At 38.0% G+C, this 20,850-nt stretch overlaps 1 protein-coding gene across 18 annotated transcripts in view; it reads left to right on the top strand.

Moving 5' to 3' along the window:
• The window catches only part of Pdp1 (PAR-domain protein 1), a 38,838-nt gene extending 24,010 nt beyond the window's left edge, over nt 1-14,828 (top strand). For 3 of the 18 annotated variants that reach the window (XM_070280069.1, XM_070280068.1, XM_070280067.1), the window contains 5 exons: nt 10,001-10,042; nt 11,418-11,572; nt 11,879-12,104; nt 12,588-12,844; nt 12,906-14,828. In XM_070280069.1, coding sequence (XP_070136170.1) covers nt 10,001-10,042; nt 11,418-11,572; nt 11,879-12,104; nt 12,588-12,844; nt 12,906-12,992 — 767 coding nt within the window. In that variant the 3' untranslated portion in view covers nt 12,993-14,828. Of the gene's footprint in view, nt 1-773; nt 929-2,119; nt 4,124-10,000; nt 10,043-11,417; nt 11,573-11,878; nt 12,105-12,587; nt 12,845-12,905 lie in introns of those variants that run through there. The other 15 variants (XM_017242725.3, XM_070280071.1, XM_017242724.3 and 12 more) reach the window with 11 other exon arrangements.
• The last annotated feature ends 6,022 nt before the right edge of the window (nt 14,829-20,850 follow it).

Genomic DNA, 20,850 nt, shown 5'->3' with positions numbered 1-20,850 from the left:
TCTCCCCCTAGGCTCTCGTATAATTTATTTTTCTACGGGAGTGTTTGTTTTTCCCTGTTCGTAACACCAATTAGAACTGGAAAATTATTAGATTTTCCGTTAAATTGCAAATTTAATATCAATTATACATGTGTTTTTGGCATTTCGCTTGTCAAAGGGGCTCTCCATTTTTTCCTACTTGTCCTTTTGATCCACTTTGTCGGTGCAGTTGGCATAAATCCTTTTGAAAAGCGCGACTTTGCCACCATTTTTTCACTTTTTTTTCCTACAAACCTGACCTCAGTTGGTCAACGCTAAGAGATGCATTTGGTTTGATTAGATTTCGGAATTAGGCTGATGAGATTTTTATGGCAGATGATATGGAAATGCACCTGCCAAATGGAAAATGGAAAATGAAAACAGGAAAATGAAAAATGAAATGTGTGGGTGGCTTACAATCATACCTCCCCCTTTTAAAAAACTCTCGATTGTTTTCATTTTTTTTTGCTGGTGAAATTCGCTATTGAAAATACTGGAAATGACCTTTTAAAGGCAGAATGAATAATTTGTATGAAATTGGCTGTGTGGGAAGCGGGAAAAGCTAAAATGGATAAGTGTCAGTGCTGGTGGGAGGGCGGCCCCATGCCCCATGCTTGGAAAATTTCCGCCACCCTTGACAAAACCAAATATCACTCTATTAATTCACACTGTGTTCTATAATCTAGAATCTAGATTATTAAATTAAATTGTAAACAAATTTTAAACAATTTTTTCCCTTTATTCTTTCATTGCAGGTAAGCATCGTGTTTTGGATTGCGATTGCAATTTCATGTGAAATTGATTGTTTTTATGTTTTGCTAAACATTTTGCTGGTAAGAATGTGCTTTGTTTCATTGACTAACATTTATCGAGAAAATGGGAAGATATGAAGAAGTATGGATTGTAAGGGGATTCTATTCTACAAGTACCGGGTATAGATATTCAAGTTGCAAAGAAATGAGGGTTGCTTGAAATAAAAACTATCTTGAAAATTCTTCAATACTAGTTTGAAAAAAATATCTTAAAATCTTATAGTCTTAATATTAAAAAAACTTAATATTTTAAGCCCCTTAAAATTTAAAAATCTATCCAAAAAATGTATTTACAAAAAATGAAGAAACCCCCACTGAAGCTTAAACAAAATCCACTCAAACAAATGAAACGAAAGCTTTTTGGGGCTTAAAACACTCAAAACAGAGCTGCTGCTGCCGGCGGCGACGCTGGCCGTTGAAAATCTGCTTCCGCATTGACGTCGACGCCGACGTGCGGCAGAGCAGCTCCCACGAAGCGTGGCTGGCAGAAGCAGCGACGAACTTTGGCAGGCTGCGCGAAAGAAAGTAAACAGGCGGAATGCGCAAAAAAGCGATGGACAAGAGGGGGGCGGGGTGGCGAGAAAAGAGAGTGGTTTCATGCTTTCGGTTTCAAGTTTGGCTCTGACGCCGGCTGCGCAGTCGCCTCGGCACCAATTCGTGTGCTTTTATTTTTGAGCGTCTTGAGCGTTGAGCTGTGGGGTCTGGGGGTCTGGGTTTGGCTTTTTCCCTTCCTCGTCTGCGCTGCTGCTGGTGCTGCTTTCCTCCTCTGCTTTTCTCTGCTGATGGGGGTCTGCGCGCGAAGCTGCGTTGCATGGCGCTGGCGACGCGCGCGTTCACTCAACGTTCGCAGTCCGGCGGCACCGGTTCGGTTTCACGGCTCTCCACCAAAACTGACAAACCAAAAACCGAATACCCCAAACCGAAACAAAATAAATTCAACCATCCAGCCCCCCACTCACCCGTTCGCCCGCTCACTCACAAACACAACTGCAAGCCGAAAAGCCATAAAAAAAATACGTATACGACGCGTGTCTTCGTCTTTAGCACGGCGCTTTCGAATTCGTGCGAACTTGTGAACTTTCGTTTCCTTTATTCGCCGTTATTTTCTGACCAAAGGAGCAGGCCTACCCAGCAGTCACCCCACCTAACCAGGAGATCTCCATTGGAATTAAAATGTATTGTGAAGTGTTTGATAAAAAAACGTGAATTTTTGGCCAAAAAATAAGAAAAAAGAAAAAAAAGTTTATATAAAAAGATATAATATACATAGTGCCCACAAGTTTGCCCACAAAAAAGTAATTAAAATACATAAAATACAGAAAAAAAACGAATAAAAGTCTGCCTAGAGAAATAGCTCTTTAAAAAATATATATAAATATAGAATAGACAAATTCTTATCAAAAATAAAACAGATACCGAGAATTCCTAATCGAAAGATAACTAAATGCTAATAGTATTTGGAATTTTTTATCAAAGAAAAGAAAGAATCGGATACTATATAGTACAGATAGCCCAAAGCAGCAACAATATCAGCCACTATAGCGACGATCAGGCTAACAAATGGCAAAAACGCATAGCGAAAAAATATAAAAAAAAAGCATTTTGTTTAGTTTTTTGTTGTAGCCCGCCGTCAAGGTCAAACTTTTCTCATTCAGAAGCTAGGCGGGCAGCGGGACAGCGAGAACGGAACCCCTTAACAAAACGAGGGCCCAGCCCCACAGCCAAGCGCACACATACTAGATACTTAGATACATAGATACATTCAAAGATAGATAGATAGACAAATAAAACAAAACGACGCTCAGTACGCGGAATAGTTGACAACAAATTGTAGCAACAAAAACAATAACAACAACAGTGAAGCGTAATAATAGAAAAAGCAAACAAAACAAACAATAGAAAAAAATTGCAAATGCAAAAAAAAAATAGAAATAAAAAGCGAGCCAAAGTATTCTGAGTACTTTATTGTAGATGTATGGGTGAGTGTAAGCTCGCTCTTAAAGCTGCTCTCGTTCTAGCCACAATAGTTGTTGGTATTGTTGTAGTTTTGGGCTAATGTTGCTGCTGTGCGGGTGATCGCAGCAATTAGAAGCAGCAACCGCAGCAACAGCTCGTGCGATAAAAGCTTTTGCAAACTGCTACTATTTAGAATCCGATTCGCATTTCAAATTTCTTGTTAATTAAGTCGACAGACAGGCAGAAGCAAAAATAAAGTGACGTGCAGCATTAAACATGGACTACTGAGTGATATAGGCATTAAGTAACTTGCAATTGAACCGAAAGAGTTGAGGAAGTTGTGATCTCAGCAATGAGAATGGACTATCAAATGCCGCCGCCAGCATTGGCGCTACAACAACAGCAGCAGCAGCAGCAGCAACAGCACGGCCTGCAACATCAACAAAATCAACTGCAACTGCTGCAGAATGTCCAGCAGCAGCAACAGCAGCAGCAGCAGCAACACCAGCAGCAACAGTTGCTGGGCAACATGTCGCAGACAGCGGCCTTGCCACCGTTGAGCAGCTTGCCGTTGCACTTGCCACACTTGCTGGCCAGCAACAACAACAATGGCAATAATGGCAGCAACAATACCAGCAACAACAACCCCAATCTCAATGGCAACTGCAACAACAATCTGCTGCGCGGCAGCATGCAACACCAGCAGCAGCAGCAGCAACAACAGCAGCAACTGATCAACAATCTCAGCAACGGCAACAATGTTGCAAATGGCAGCTTGCCACCGCCAACGCAATTGTTGCAGCATCATTTGCAGCATCTGGCCCATGTGAACGTGAATGCGGCAGCTGCAGTGGTGGCTGTGGCAGCCAACAACCTGCAACAGCAACAGCAGCAACATGCGAACAGCAACAGCAATGGTGGCAACAACAGTAGCAACAATAACAACAATACCATACTCAATCACAACAATCTCAATATTATAATCAATAACCATGCCTCCCTCAACAACAACAACAACAATAATAGTAATAATAACAACAACAACAACAATCCAGCCACACCAAATGCAAATCTCACGGCAGCGAACAATGCCACGCCCACAGTGAACACCGCCTCAACGGTGGCGCAACAACAACAGGCGCACGAGAATAGTTTGGTCAACAGTCTAGTGGGTGTAATCAACAATAGCAACAATAACACAGCCAACAACAACAACAACAACAATAATACTAGCAACAATAACAATAATAATAATAATGGCACTGGCGATGACAACAATCGCTGGACCCAGTTCCAGGTGCAACAACTGTGGAAGCAACACGCCAACTATCTAAATGGTATGGATTTTCAATATGTTTGTATTTCTGCTTGAAACTGGATAATAATGTATGATGGTTTTAAGGTTTTTATGAGGAATGTAAACAGAAGAGTCTATAAAAGACTAAGTATCTATTAGCTATAGCTATACTTGTTTTTTTTTGGAAAGCAATGAAAGCATTTAACATTAATGGCCTTTTGGGAATGGCTATGCAAGACTATTAAAGCCTGGCTTATTGCCTTTACAATTGTTAACTTAAAAAAGACATAAAAGTAAAAGAAATAATTGAAGTATTAAATAAAGTTGTTTTAAGACTTTTAAAATACATAGATGGATAGATATTTAAAAATATACATACTGTTTTAAGTATAGATATGGATATCTTCTATATAATATTAATAAACTTAATATTAATAAAGAATAGATGTTGCTTCCCCAAACTATGGTAGAAAGCATCTATATAGTGGCTTAACTTTTTGTAACTAGAACCTTAAGATAGTAACCCCTATTCAACCCATGATGCTCTTGACCTTCGAGTTCCTCTACTTCCTTGTCGCTACCCTGAACCTCTGGGAATTGATTGTACGGGTCGCTAATTATTCTCACCCCCAGGCCATCCCAGGCCCGGCTGAAACGACCCTGATGTGGTGACAAAGTCAGCTTAAATCGATTGGCCAACCGCACCACTAAATGGGCACTTTTATATTTGGGGTCTGTCTAATTGAGGAGACAACCGACACGACAAGGGGGGTGGACTGTGCCTGCCTGGTGGACTGTGGCTGCTCTATGGGTTCAGTGCTTTCTGATCTGACATTTCCGCGTGGGGTAGGTTAGTCCAAGTGGCAGGCTACAGCGGAGGCAGCCAGACTCGAGCCTCGAGTATCTCAACTTTCAAACCTTTCGGACTCTGGCTGGCTTTTCACAATCACTTTTGCTTTCGACTCCAGGCCGTGCTCTCGGCAAGGGCCAAAAACCAACAAGTTGTTCGCGGCGACATTTCCAGACAACTTTCGTTTCTGACTTTTCGGTGCTTTCCATATACTTACACTACATATATACTATATATTTTTGTATATAAATATTCCGGGCAACTTTTTGTTTTTGTCTTTATTATAATAGTGTGTATTTAAGAGAAGCTTGCTCCGGCATCTTGGCGTTTTTGGCCTTTTGTTGTTATCGGCCAGAGTTGATCTGCCAAAAAAATAAGAAAAAAATTAAAATATAAACACAAAACAAGCAACAAAAGGGCAGTTTTTTTTTGTCCATTTCTGTTTGACATTGCGCCGCATAATTTATAAGTGTCCGGGGCAACAATATCAAATTCATAAGCTGGTCTTTAGCTGCCGAAAAATGCGTTTTTACTTTCATTGAGGCAAACGCCGACGCTTACAGAAACAACAACAACAATAACTACTATATAAACAACAACAAAGGCAACATCAACAACCACAACACAAGCAACATTGCCGTTGTCAGCTGCTCTGCCGGCTTAGCAACATCACCAAAAATTAACTTTCACTTTTTCGGCAGTTTTTAAATTCATTTCTTTCTTTTTTTTGGTAGTTTTTTGATATTTTCTGTGGCTCTGTTGGCTCTTCTTAAAAAAAAAGAGAAAAAATATATGTTGAAGGGTTCCAGTTCAGCTTAAAAGAGTGGGAAATAAATATAATTTTATCTTAATCAAAAAATGAACAATTTCGAAAGTTGCCAAAAACAATGTGTGTGAGCTAAAAGTGGGGGATTTTGGTTTAATATTTTCTCATTATCTAAAATAGTTGGAGATTTTATTTTAAGGGCTTAGCTGGCAAGAAGGGTATATATTGTTATGGGAAGGGTTTAATATAATACCTAATTGTATCACATTTATTGATACTTTAGTTATTATTATAATAACTATTAGAAAAGTTTATTTAAAGAACAGAGAAGAGTATGATATAATACCTAAAAGTATCTACTTTTAAGTATTCGGTTTAAGCTTCAAATATTTATTAAGAAATAAGAATAAGATATGTTCTCTGTTAGGTCATATTCTTTATCAAATAATATAATATTCCCCCTCTATAATACTCACATTTCAAACATTTTCCTATCAAAATTTTCCCCTCAAAAGAAGCCTCATATTTCCCGAGACTTGAGCTTCTTGTGGCGCCTCAATCTCTGCATTCATGACTTCCTTTCGTTTGGTTTATCTCCCAAGGGGGGAGCTAGCTGCTGGAGGCGGTAGAAACATGTCCGAGGGGGATACCACTGCCGACACTACCGACTACCGAGCAGTGGAAACCCCGAGGCGTCACACACTCACCCAGATAGGCGGCCTGCCAAAATGCAACGTATTACAGTTATTTCAATCAAAGCTCCCCGCCTAGTGGCTACTCGTCTTGGCCAAACGCAAGATTGTTGCCAATTTATTGTTGTTTGGCACACACTCCGGACCCCGCCACAGCCCCCCTTGCGGCGACAAACACTGAAAGTCACACGAAACCGAAGCCTGGTTGCAGCGATTGCGCAACATGCGCCGCTCGTACAACGGTAAAACGTGCGAATTGCCGCGACGCGGCCAGGTGAGAAACTTGAATCAGTGAAAGTGGCCGAAAGAGAGCTTTTTGGTTCGGCTCGCAGCGCGGACCACGAGGCGTATGAGCGATCTGTTTCACACGTCGTCGCAAAAACCAAAAAAAAAAAAGACCAGAAGCACTTTGATTGAATTTACTGTGTTTTGATTACGACCACGCCTACCTCCTTACACTCACTCCCGCCCCTCTCCCCCTCTGGAGCGTGCTCTGCATATTTGAGGCATTTTTTTATTTGGGTTTCGATGTCTCTGGTTGTTCGTGTTTTAGTCGCTGGTGGCTTATACGGCCCGAGTCTATAATTTGATAGAGTCAGGCCAACACGATACGATAGGTATGATTATCGGTTCGCTTCCTTATTTCTGCTAATTAGCCAACCGTTCCAGCTGCCGCACTACTTTGGCTTTCTATCCAAGCGAAATTGGGCTAATGGGTTGAATGGAAAAGCCATGTAGCGAATTGTGTGCCGCAGACTCTGTCTGGGCCTTTTCACTTTCCCCGCTTTTCCAGCTCCCCGGCCAATTAAACTATTGCAAAATATCAAGCTACTCGCATGCTATATGCGGCTGTCTTTCATAATTTTCCATCAATTTCGTAATCACAAAGAAAGCGGTGATTCGCCGTTAGGGAAATCGCATTTAAGGCAGCTAGTCTTCAGAAATGCGGTCTTGGAGAAATGGTAGAAGAATTAAATGGCACAGCTGGAGCTACAGATACATTGGTGGCTATACATTATCATGATTTTTGATGGATTTTGAGATCACGGTGACTATTAAGGTTTTAAAAAGAAGCGGAAACTGTGGAATTAAAATAATAAAATGGATCTAATATATGATATGCTATAGGTCTAAGCTTCAATTTAATTTAATAATGAAATTTAATCAAAAAATCATAAAAATATGTGTCTTATTTATTTTAAAGATATATGTATCTGACTATTATTTTTATGATCTTAAATACAATATTCTGCAATGTATGATACAGTAGTTCTCTAAAAAATATTGAAACTGTACAGAATTCGAGATATTTTTCTCTACTTTACTTTCAACTAGATTAATATTTTCTAGAAAAATCTAAGAAGATTTAAAGCAAAAGTTTAGAGAAAATAAACTTTTCTTAAAATCTCAGCCCAAAAAAAAAAGTACTAGTCCAAAACCTTTCATGCTAACAACCCGGAAATCAAATGTACACTACATTTTCCCACACATAATTAATTCCACACACAAAAAAAAGAGTAAATAGAAAAAATAAAACAAACACAGACAAACAAAAACTAAAAATAGTTAAAAACTATAAAAAAAAGTTTACAAAAAAAATGCAAATGAGCGCAAATACGGAATGAATTCAATGCACACCAAGCCACAGAGAAAAAACAGAAAAAACAACAAAACCAAGCAGAGACAGCGCAACAATCGAAAGTGTTACACTTTCTGCACTTCACCAACAACAACACAAAAACAACAACAAGCAATGGCAACAAACCATAAAAAGAAGAGTGCGATGTACATAGCGTTCATACAACGATGTAATACAACGAAGCACTCAAGCGCAGCGGCAGAGGCAGCGGCAGAAACAACAAAAAACCCGTCACAGTTGCGCCATCGACGCCGGCAGCGACGCATGCGCAGAGAATTACCTGGTCGGTCGGGTGAAAGAGGGAGAGCGAGGAAGAGAAAGACAGGTGAAAGGGGCGGACAGCGCGCAATCAAAGCTCTTTTTGTTGTACTTGTCTTTCGTGGGCTCAAATGCAAAAAGTTGCATAATTTCGCCACAACATTATTTTCTACTTTATTTTTTATTGCTCTTTTTTTTTATAAAATTTAAATATATACATTATTCGCATAGCAAATCCCTGCACTTCATTGATTTTATTATCAATTTTATTATTATTGTTATGATAATTTCGAGTGTTAGATCTGGTCCCACACACAAAAAACTTTCGCGTGGAATTAATTTTCATAAATATTCTTCAATGTCGTCAATCGTAGAGCGTCTCTCGTTCATTCTGGGAGATTTGCGTGTTTTTTGTCTGAAACTGGTTTCAGTTAGTGGACTGATTATTTGGGGATAGTTTTTTGGGAGCTCGAGACTCGTTTTCTGGCTGCTGCAAGCACTCTCACTTTCATTTTGGAAGCTGAGACGGATGTGGCATGAAATCAAGAAACTTAATTGGTTTATCAATCAATGTGTGATAAACAATATAGATACAAGTTCAATTATGGCAATTATTGATTTTTGGGAAGTATCTGGGAAAATTGAAAATTCCTGAAAAGCTCATTTCCGACTTCCTCGACCGCAATCCATCAAAATCACTGTCACTAAAAACTAAAACCGCTAGCAACCAAAATATTAAGCTATTTCATACTAAAAACCTCCTAAAAAAAACTACAAAACAAAAGCAAAAAGTGAAAGTTTAATTCCCAAAAAAAAAAAAAAAACTATATACATATTTCTGAAAAACCTACAGACCATGGTCCACTAAAAATTGTGGCCGACCATTAACACAACAAAGACCACAAAGCCAAAAATTGACAAAAAAAAAATAATAAGCATAATATTATTATCAGGTCTATTAAAAAAAAACTATGACCAAAAAAAATCGAGAGCTTTTCACCTGAGAAACAATAAATTTGTTGTCGTAGGCCCGAAGACAGAGAACTCTCTCTAGCTCTATCTCTGTCTTTGGCTGATGCCTCCTATCTCTTTCTAATGAAAGTGAAATACAGACCAAAAACGCACGAAAATTATGCAAATTATTTTAATTACCAAAAATGAGAAATTTCGTTGGCTGAACAAAGAAAACGACGGGGGAAAAAGATAAAAATGCCCCCAACCAGAAACCAGAAAAGGTAAAAAAATAAAAACGAAAAACCGAAAAAGGTGCGAGGGCTCCCCAAAGATGACACAGAAAAAAAATTGCTTGACCTACTTAAAATGGCAAGAGAAACTGAAACTGAAATCGAAACTAAGGCAGAAGAAGATTAAGTTGAATTCCTGTTTTTGGAGTCGGCTTCTAAAAATAAAACCTGCGACCAGATTCCTGCTGCTCGAGACACAAATCAACAATGTCGATGATGACAGTGAAAGTGAAGCGACGAAACGAAATAAATTCAGATCCCAGATCGAAGACAATAAAATAAAAGTAAAAGTAACTCATTTGCATCCTTGAAGGGCCCTGTGTCTGATCCTCATTTTTTAACCCATACTTTTGTTTCTTGTCATGTTTGTTTGTGCCCTGTTCTTTTATGTTTTCTTTTGTTTCTTGGAAGAATCAATATTGTATTTCTTTTCTACTATCTCTCTTTTTCGTTTCTTCTGTTTTCCAGGCAGGAAATCTCCATTTTTGGGTTTCATTTGCAAAGCAAACGGTAATTTGGTTTTTGTTTTAGTTAATTTTTGTTATATTTTTTATTGTTTTAAGATGTTTTTACATTTATTGCATGATTTCTAGTTTTTTGAGAGGAAAGCTCCAAAAGTTTCTCGCTTTTAGGAAAAACCTTAAACAGGTATTTAGTACTAAGCCTGCTTACCGCTACTACCAAGCTGGCATAAATCTTCCAACCCAACAAGTGTCTTGTTAAAAATTCAAAAGCCAACGCCGAACGGAAAAGTTCACGCGTTACTCATACGCCCCGTATGCCGCATGCCGTTGCAGATCTGCAAGTCCCAATTTTCGCCAGCAAACTGCAGATATTACTTCACACTCACACTGTGATGGAGAAATGGATACTTGAGCATTTCACTTGCGGCCTGGTGAGCACATCGAAATGAAAAGATATTACTTCATTGCACACAGACCAGAAATGTGTTTGGTGTCGGTCGGTCGGACGGGCCGGAGGAAGAAAGAGCCAGGCCGCAAAATGGCATAAAATTTCGCAATAGTCGGTAATGCAAAAAGCGGCAGTAGCAACAACTGTAAAAAAAAGCGAAAAGAAAAAAAAAACATTCGCAAATGAAAGTGAGAGTGAATAAGAAAGCGGAAACTATTGCGAGCCGAAGAAACCAAAGACGGCAACTGGTTTCTGTTACTGTCTGTGGCCAGAAAACTCGTTTTTGGTGGAAGAAATCAAAGCAAAGAAGCGAGGAGACCGAGCCAGAGCCGACGAAAGCAGCGAAAGATCATGCTCAGCTGCGTCTGCGCAGCGTCTAAGCCGGGCTCAATTGCCGGCAGAGCAGCTGCTGCGCCGCGGCAGAGCTTACATTAGGGCTAAAAGCTTTTTGAGTGATTTTGGTTGTCTTGTTGTTTCTGTTGCCTGTGTTGCTTTTTTTTTAATGTTGCTCTTTTTGCTGGAAGCGATAAAAATCAGTTTGAAAGCTGCAGTAAAAATTTCACTTTCGCTTTTCGTGTGCTGTCTGTCCGCTGCTTCCTCTAGCCGTTGTTTGCTTTGTGTGTGTGATTTGTTTGTTTGTTGGTTTCTTTCTTTTTTTTCTTTTTTTGTATCTTTTTGTTTGGCTATAACCCGTTTTGTGGCCAAAAAGCTGCTTGGCGGAAATTTTGCGGAAATAGTTTTTACCTGGCAGAGCCATGTAAAGGTGCGAAGTTCCCAGGCAAAGCCAGTAGAATTATTACGGTTTATATAATAGAGAAATGTAGAGAGTACTTGACCCAGTTTTTAAAGCAAACAGCAATGTCTCGGCCATCTTATCGGGCCCTCAGTATTTATATAGACCCAAATCTAATCAGTTAATGACCATTGTGACTAATTGAATTGCATTTCTCCGTCCTTTTCCGTCCATTTCCAGGCAAATCCACATCGAATAGCAAAGAAATCATCTGCCCAGATGACAAGTACAAGGAGGAGGGCGACATCTGGAATGTCGAGGCGCAAACGGCGTTCCTGGGCCCCAACCTGTGGGACAAGACCCTGCCCTACGACGCCGACCTCAAGGTAACACAAGTTAGTATCATTTCTATCATCGCTGCGTAGTGGCTGCGTCCTTATAAACAATGTCCAACGGTCAAAATTTCACACACAAGCTCAAAATTAAACACAATACACACCACACACCACATACACACTCTCCGCGAGTACAGTCATGACAAAACACACACACGGAAACAGTTAACTTGAGTGTTATCGGTTGCTTATATAGTGCGAGAAGTGTCTTCTCATCATCAGAGCTCAGAGATCGTGTGACTAACCCCGTGTCCTGATCTGTGTCCTTGTTTCTCATTTTGGTTTCATTTCTCCAATCGTTTGCAGTATGCCGACCTAGACGAGTTCCTGTCGGAAAACAATATACCTGATGGCCTCCCCGGCACACACCTGGGTCACTCGGGCGGCCTGGGTCACCGGTCCGACTCCCTGGGACATGCGGCGGGCCTCTCCCTCGGCCTGGGCCACATAACCACAAAGCGGGAGCGGTCGCCCTCGCCGTCCGACTGCATTAGTCCGGACACGCTAAATCCTCCATCGCCGGCCGAGTCAAGTGAGTATCGATCTACGGATAGTTGTTCGATTAAAATCGTTAGAGAAATCAGTGATTCCTTTGGAACTCCTTGCGGAAACCACATAATTCGTTGGCTTTTCATTTCTAAATTGATTTATTATACACTCTTTGACTTTGTAAATTTAAAATATATTTAAAACACAAATGGAATGGACATTGCCTCTAACTTAAATTATAGTTGATGTGTATAAATTAATTTAAGTTGCCCACAAATGTCTTATCAAATGCTAAATGTTAATTGAGACACACATCGAAGGACAACGACAATGAATGGTTGTCCTTCCACCAATGATTCCCATTCCAATTTGTGCAAATTTTTCAATTTTTTAATTAATTAAAACAAAAAAAAAAAAAAGAGATTCAGTTGATATTAGAGTACTTTTGAGTTTGCCGTTTCGAGGTTGATTTTGATTATGATTTTAATTTAGCACGAACAGTCTGTGAAACATTGTTAACATTTAGTATTTGATATTCCAGCATTTTCGTTCGCCTCCTCGGGCCGTGACTTTGATCCGCGGACCCGAGCCTTCTCCGACGAGGAGCTCAAGCCGCAGCCGATGATCAAAAAGTCACGCAAGCAATTTGTTCCAGATGAGCTCAAGGACGACAAGTACTGGGCCCGCCGCCGGAAGAACAACATTGCCGCCAAGCGATCCCGCGATGCCCGGCGCCAGAAGGAGAACCAGATTGCGATGCGGGCACGCTATTTGGAGAAGGAAGTAAGTAAATCTATTGGCATCCATTCCTTGAAAAAATCTCTAAAAATATATCTCTATATAGAATGCAACATTACATCAGGAGGTGGAGCAGTTGAAACAGGAGAACATGGACTTGCGTGCACGTCTATCGAAATTCCAAGATGTGTAATGATAAATACAATTTTGTGACTTGGCCTGAGGACACCACAACAATTAAATAATAATAACTATTGATAAAATTACAATAATCGTAATTATGCTAAAACTACTAATAATGTTTAGTAATGCAGACATGAAAACCTACACTATCTGAATATATATGCAAAGTATAATAGTAAGCAAACACACACCCGCACACCCTCACAGACACCCCGAAGGCGGTGTCGAGCTCCGGTTAAATATTTATTTAATGCTAAAAAAGTAAAATAACTAAAAACACTGGAAGAAAAAAACATGGAAACTAAAAAAAAAAGAAGACGAAACATTTTTAAAGAGTAGCCAAAAAAAAGAAAGTCTCACTGGCAGAGTCCCCGAAGCTCTGCAGCCGAAGCTTTTTGCCTTTACCGTAGCATTCTTCCGAGCGCAATCAGAGAATCCTAACAAAGAAAAGAACACACGAACACCTGTAGAGCCCGAAGCCTAGAATTGTTATCTTTTAAATTGTTTGATAGTTGTTTAGTCTAGTTTTACGCAGTCTTTCTTCTGATCAGATCACTCTTTCTCCTGCAACTTTCTACATCATTTTCGCCCTTAGTTCTTCCTATTCTTACACTTCTACTACTTTTTACTTCTTACGACTACTACTATTTTAACATTTATTAATTTTTTTGTAATTAGTTTTCGGTTAAGTTTTGCTTTAGCGATTAGAGAAAGGAACCACACACACACAACCAATTCATATTGTAAATAATTTCGTTGCCTTTTTTTCAAATTAACTCGAGAGGAGATATAAAATAAAAAGCATAAAAAAATCTTGTATAAAAAATTGCAAAATGAAAACCCACAAAAAAAAAAACAACAAAAACATGAAAAAGAAACGCTAAGGAAAACCATTTAGAAATGAGCAAAGAACTTCCCTCCTCAGTTGCCGGGCACTTGGCAGCTGGTTAGTTTAAGTGAGCTATGATTTTTATAAAAACCTAAACACAAAAAAAAAGATATCAGAAAACCCTAAAAAAAAATTATGAGAAACTGACGGACAGACAAGACAGAGACACAGATAAATGCTAAACTAGAAGTGAAATAGTTTTCGTTGTTGATTTGTTGATACTAAAATAACCGACCCAGAACTAACCCCAGACATAGTCAGTCATGGTTCGAGCAAGTGCAAGAAAGCCAGAAAAGGATGGTCCTTTTCTTACTATTACTAACCCCCCCTTCAGCTGCTCCCCCTCAACCACCACTTTTCTTAAAAATTTCCCCTATTTAGTTTGTAAAAAATATTATTTGTTTAATTTTTATATAACGAGAAAAAAACTATTTCTTTTGGTGTGATTTGCAAGATCTTAAAGAAACGATAAATAAAAAGTTTTTACATAATATTAAATAAGTATGTTACTTTAAAGTTTAAACTTTTAAACCTATTTGGCACTAGTTAAGTTTAATAATTATTATTATTATTATTATTTGTTATACATTTGAGTTACACTTACCTGCATACAATTATCTAGACACTAAGACAAAAAATATATGAAAGAGAAAAAGCAAAAAAAATATCACAGACCGAGAGCAAAATTTATATTTTATATTCAGAAACGAGAATGGAAGCTAATACTAAAAAATGGAAAAGTTAATTAAGTTCATTAAGCACTTCTTCTTAACAAATTTCAATAAGTTTTATTTATTCTATGGAAAAATGTGCAAAACCAACAAAAACAGAAACACAAAGCAAAGATTGATGATTGATGATTGAGGCGAATGAGAATGAGTAACAAAAAATGAGAAAGCAAACAACATAAATTTGTGTGTAATAATAAAATCTAAGCGTTGCTTTTAAATATCGAAACCTCGTTTACATTTTGTTTTCTTTCCTTTTACTTACATCTTTCTATCTATCTATCTATCTATCTCTATGACCCATCCCCATAGCTTCCCGAATCCCCACATATAGCTCATTGTTAGTAAATATCTAAGACACCAAACAAGGATCTCAAGACAGAGTTGAAGAAATAAAACCTAAAGCCGTAACCGTAACCGTAACCGCAACCGAAATCGAAACTAACCCTAACGATAGATGCAAGAACTACACAAATTATATAGTAATTTACATTATATAGCATTATATAGCAATATATACCTAGATATTTAGCCACGGATGCGGGTTGCACCTGAATGATAGCTTCAGTTTTTATGCCCTCCCTCCCCCCAATATTTAGTTTTGACTAACAAGATATAGACCCCAAACGAATCGATCCCAAAAGCCTTTTGCACTGCTATGAGACCACCTAGAGAAAACAACCACAAAAACAAAAGATATATATTGATGATGAAAGGGAACCCACTAATAAGTAACCCAGGAAAACCTACGGAAAATGTTGGGTGTCATTTTGCAAAATGATATGAATTTTTGAGCTTCGGTTGTTGAACGAATTCACACACAAGTATATACGATAACGATAATGATTTATTGATAACTCAAATAGCGGACTTGAAACCCCATTAACTATACAACTAAGCAGATTCAAGCAATTGCTATAAAAATATTTGTACAACAAACCAGAAATAAAATAAAGTGTTATATTTATATAAAAATATTTATATCTAAGACAAACAAAGAGTAAATTGCGCGTAGAGGTGAAACAAATTAAAACGATATTTTGCTTATTTACTTGGCCTGGGCTCCTCCCCCTCCCGACAGACACCCCCACACCCATACACACAAAGCCCTAATTAGTTAAGAGTAGTTTTGTATATTTTTAATACATATTGTTTTCCGTAGTTTGTAGTTGAATTTTTGTAGACAATTTTTTGTTTATGTAGAAAATTGTTGAATAAAAAAGAATAAGTTCAAAACCGAATGCAGATATTTCTTGATATTTGTTTATTTGGCAAAAAAATACACAGATTCAGTAACACAGACACTCACACACACACCCACACAAGTTATCAGCGGAAGTGGGAGAATCCAAACTTTTGTAGCCTACTTTCCGGCGGCGAAATCGCCAGGCCAAAAGCAAGCCACACGGAAAATAGCAAAGGCCTGCAGATATTAGACAAATATTTTATGCAACGAGTTTGTTGTAGTTGTTTCTTTTTATTTCCGATCATTTTTTAGGTTCGATAGAATTAAAATCTAGTTTTTCGCATAAGAATGTTCCGTAACAAAATGTAGACTTTGTAGCAACAAAAAAAGACGATAAAACTGAAAAGTAAGAAACATTTTTTGTCAACATAACAAGAAATTAAAAACAAAATGAAAGCTAACGAAATTATGTTTAATACACAATAAGCATTAAACGGTAAAAATATATACATATATATTATATACAAAGAGAATTAGTTAAATGAATTACGCATGCGACAAAAATGAGTAACTTTTGTAGATAAATTCGTAGTTGATGATTTTTATATAAACCTTATACATATGTATTAGTTGTATACATAAGTTAGTACACTCAACTAAATAGCGAGCGGAAGTGGCAGGATCGGCGATCGTTAGGCAGGGTTAAACATAGTAACTAAAGACACAAATTGTTGCAGTGCAAAGCAAAAAAAAGACAAACAAAACCGATAAAAAATGAATTAGCAAAGCGATAACTTAAGGGCGTAACGTGTAAGGTACAGTAGAGTCGCAGTACAGTGGGTTAAGGCAAGTGCTGAGTGTTTTTAGTGATTAAGGGTTAAAGTAGAGCGAACGAGCGAAACGGATGTGGCGGCGCGAAACGATGGCAATGCGAAACATATTAATGCTATTATATATAATTATATACATAATATTATACACATATACATAACTTATATATACATATATATACATAAAAATATATTCTTACATATTATTAAAGACGAAAAATGTTGTTGAATTTTAAATCAATAAAAAATCCCCCGAAAAAAATCCACAAATAAAAATATTTAAATGTAGTAAAAATAAAAACCGAAAAATCCAAAAAATTGTTAGTTGTTGCAAAAAAAGAAATCAAGCTAAAGTAATTAAATAAAACAAAAACCCTAAAAAAAGAACTTAAAAAGCGTTTTAGAGCCTTTACTTATATTTTGAGAATTTTGCAAAATGAAACAAAATGCAAATAATTTTATATACGGAAAGCCAGGAAGCTGAAACAAAATGCATAAACCACACAGAGCTGCAATAGCTTAAGTTGAAGCTTAAACGGAAACTAGATCAAAGCTAAAAAAATGTAAAGCCTAAAGGAAAGCAAAACTCATTTGGAAATAAACAAAAAACTTAGTGAAAAGCAAAATCAGCTTACGGCATACGAGCAATGCTATAAGAAATCCAAAAATAACTCAGCCTATTTGTTGTTGGCAGCATGCAAAACACAAAACAAAAAATAAAAATACGAATGGAAATTTAAATTAAAACTTCAAGATGAAAGCCTAAGCAAGGACACTAACATGTACCTAGATATATATACAAAAACCAAATTAAAATTAAAGAGAAAACTTAGAAATTTCAACACAAGTGCTGGAGATGCTGCAGATATTAGTTTTAATTTATGAAAAGGAAAATAAACTGAACTCATTTGTTAATTGTTTTACACTCTCAACTCGATTAAGTATAAGTTCAAGGATGGTCATTCAAACTAAGTTCTTTTCTAGATTTTGTTAAAGGATAATATATGTATAGTTATGTTTACGTTATGGGCTTTGATTCGAGAACGAAACAAAAGATTAATTTGTAAGAACTTCGAGCGATGCGAAGTGAGATCTAGATGAGAAACTTGCTTCGAAGAGTGACGGCGAGTAATATGTTTTATGAGAAACTGCAAAAAGAACAAACAATAAAGGTTTAGATACAAATTTTGAAACGATAAATGCAAAATAAAAGGTGTTTTCTTTTATATTTTTGGAAGGATATTGCTTACTTAAAGGGGATTTTTTTTCTTTGATTTCCTTGCCTACTTTTAGGCTGAACGGTTGTGGTAAAAAAAGTGGCTGGCCTTGAATGCAACTGGAATACAATTTCTTGAAGGGACTCGAGGTCAAGTCACGATCATTGCATAATTGGTAAGTGGGAAAAAATCGATCGCTTTATGAGTTGTGTTTATATCCGCTGTTGACATTATTTTTCAGCTGTTTTTAAAATGAGGTCTTGTTATTTTTGCCTCTTCCCATTACATTTTTTGAGACTCAAATTAAAGTCGAACCTTCTTATCGTAAAAGACATTCACCTTTTACCGTCTCCATTCATTACTTATTTAATAAACCAAAAAAAACAGTCATTTGCTTGCCAACTTCAACAAACATCAAGACCTAAGACAACTATCTACAAATATTTCTTATGCAAAAAAACAAAAACCATAACAAACCAACCAACAAAAAAGCGTTAAAACTAATTTCCTCATATATTGCTTACAAAATAAACACCTCAAACATGAAACTCGCAGCTAATTTCCGTTGATTACTATTGAGAGATGGGAGCTGCATAACCAACAATCTAAACCAGACCCAGACCCGGGGCGAAGCGAAGCGTTTCGATTACTTCCCCATAGGGAAATGTTGCAACAAATGCGAGCAATGCCCAGACAGTCGCGGGTCCCACTCGCCTCGCATATTTCTACTGCCCAAAAAACTTACGAAAGCGCAAAAATAAAACGGAAAAAAAATAAAAAACGTTAACAACGACGGGCGGGCAATCGAAATGTTAATGGCAAGCGGCAACAGCGGCTTGAAACTGGTAATATGCAGGCAACCCGCCAACGGACAACGTTGAACTTGAGCTTGAAATGCGAGCCAAGCAAATCGAAAGAGAAAGAGTGTGGCGAAAGAGAGAGAGAGAAAGAGCGGGGTTTAAGCCAAGTTGGTTGGCAACTGCATATGTTGATCTCCCCAGATAAGGCCAACGCGTCTTATACGTAATTTTGAAGTGACACAACAGTGATACCTACGTCAAATGTTAGGAAAAGATTTGTGAAACAAAGATCGCGAAGATAGACATATATTCACGGTATCCCTTGAAAATGGGGTTTTCCTCTAGAGGGTCCACTGGGATGGCTACATTTTTCCCAATTCTCATCCGATCGTCAAGCGGAGTACCTTAAACGATTTCTACGTCGATTCTCCACCATTCTGCATCAAAATCCTGAGACAAAATATTTTTTAGATTTTTTGTCCATTTTTCGTGATGGGATCCCTTGAAAATGGGGTTTTTCCCTATAGGGTCCACTAAGATGGCTATATCTTTCTCGATTTTCATCCGATTCTCAAGCGGAGTACCTTAAACGATTTCTACGTCGATTCTCCACCATTCTGCATCAAAATCCTGAGACAAAATATTTTTTCAATTTTTTGTCCATTTTTCGTGATGGGATCCCTTGAAAATGGGGTTTTCCCCTTTAGGGTCCACTGGGATGGCTATTTCTTTTTTAATTTTCATCCGATTCTCAAGCGGAGTACCTTAAACGATTTCTACGTCGATTCTCCACCATTCTGCATCAAAATCCTGAGACAAAATATTTTTTAGATTTTTTGTCCATTTTTCGTGATGGGATCCCTTGAAAATGGGGTTTTCCCCTATAGGGTCCACTGGGATGGCTATATCTTGGCTGGGATGGCTATATCTTTATCAATTCTCATCCGATTCTCAAGGGGAGTACCTTAAACGATTTCTACGTCGATTCTCCACCATTCTGCATCAAAATCCTGAAACAAAATATTTTTTAGATTTTTTGTCCATTTTTCGTGATGGGATCCCTTGAAAATGGGGTTTTCCCCTATAGGGTCCACTGGGATGGCTATATTTTTCCCAATTCTCATCCGATCGTCAAGCGGAGTACCTTAAACGATTTCTACGTCGATTCTCCACCATTCTGCATCAAAATCCTGAGACAAAATATTTTTTAGATTTTTTGTCCATTTTTCGTGATGGGATCCCTTGAAAATGGGGTTTTCCCCTATAGGGTCCACTGGGATGGCTATATCTTGGCTGGGATGGCTATATTTTTCTCAATTCTCATCCGATTCTCAAGGGGAGTACCTTAAACGATTTCTACGTCGATTCTCCACCATTCTGCATCAAAATCCTGAAACAAAATATTTTTTAGATTTTTTGTCCATTTTTCGTGATGGGGTTTTTGTCCATCCCTTGAAAATGGGGTTTTCCCCTATTGGGTCCACTGGGATGGCTATATTTTTCCCAATTCTCATCCGATCGTCAAGCGGAGTACCTTAAACGATTTCTACGTCGATTCTCCACCATTCTGCATCAAAATCCTGAGACAAAATATTTTTTCAATTTTTTGTCCATTTTTCGTGATGGGATCCCTTGAAAATGGGGTTTTCCCCTATAGGGTCTTCTGGGATGGCTATATCTTGGCTGGGATGGCTATATCTTTCTCAATTTTCATCCGATTCTCAAGGGGAGTACCTTAAACGATTTCTACGTCGATTCTCCACCATTCTGCATCAAAATCCTGAGACAAAATATTTTTTAGATTTTTTGTCCATTTTTCGTGATGGGATCCCTTGAAAATGGGGTTTTTCCCTATAGGGTCCACTGGGATGGCTATATCTTTCTCAATTTTCATCCGATTCTCAAGCGGAGTACCTTAAACGATTTCTACGTCGATTCTCCACCATTCTGCATCAAAATCCTGAGACAAAATATTTTTTCAATTTTTTGTCCATTTTTCGTGATGGGATCCCTTGAAAATGGGGTTTTCCCCTTTAGGGTCCACTGGGATGGCTATATCTTGGCTGGGATGGCTATATCTTTCCCAATTCTCATCCGATTCTCAAGCGGAGTACCTTAAACGATTTCTACGTCGATTCTCCACCATTCTGCATCAAAATCCTGAGACAAAATATTTTTTCAATTTTTTGTCCATTTTTCGTGATGGGATCCCTTGAAA

This window comes from Drosophila bipectinata, chromosome 3L, assembly GCF_030179905.1.
Source record: "Drosophila bipectinata strain 14024-0381.07 chromosome 3L, DbipHiC1v2, whole genome shotgun sequence".
Lineage (NCBI taxonomy): Eukaryota > Metazoa > Arthropoda > Insecta > Diptera > Drosophilidae > Drosophila > Drosophila bipectinata.
Note: the sequence above shows the minus strand (reverse complement) of the source record. Positions and strands in the feature narration are given on the sequence as shown.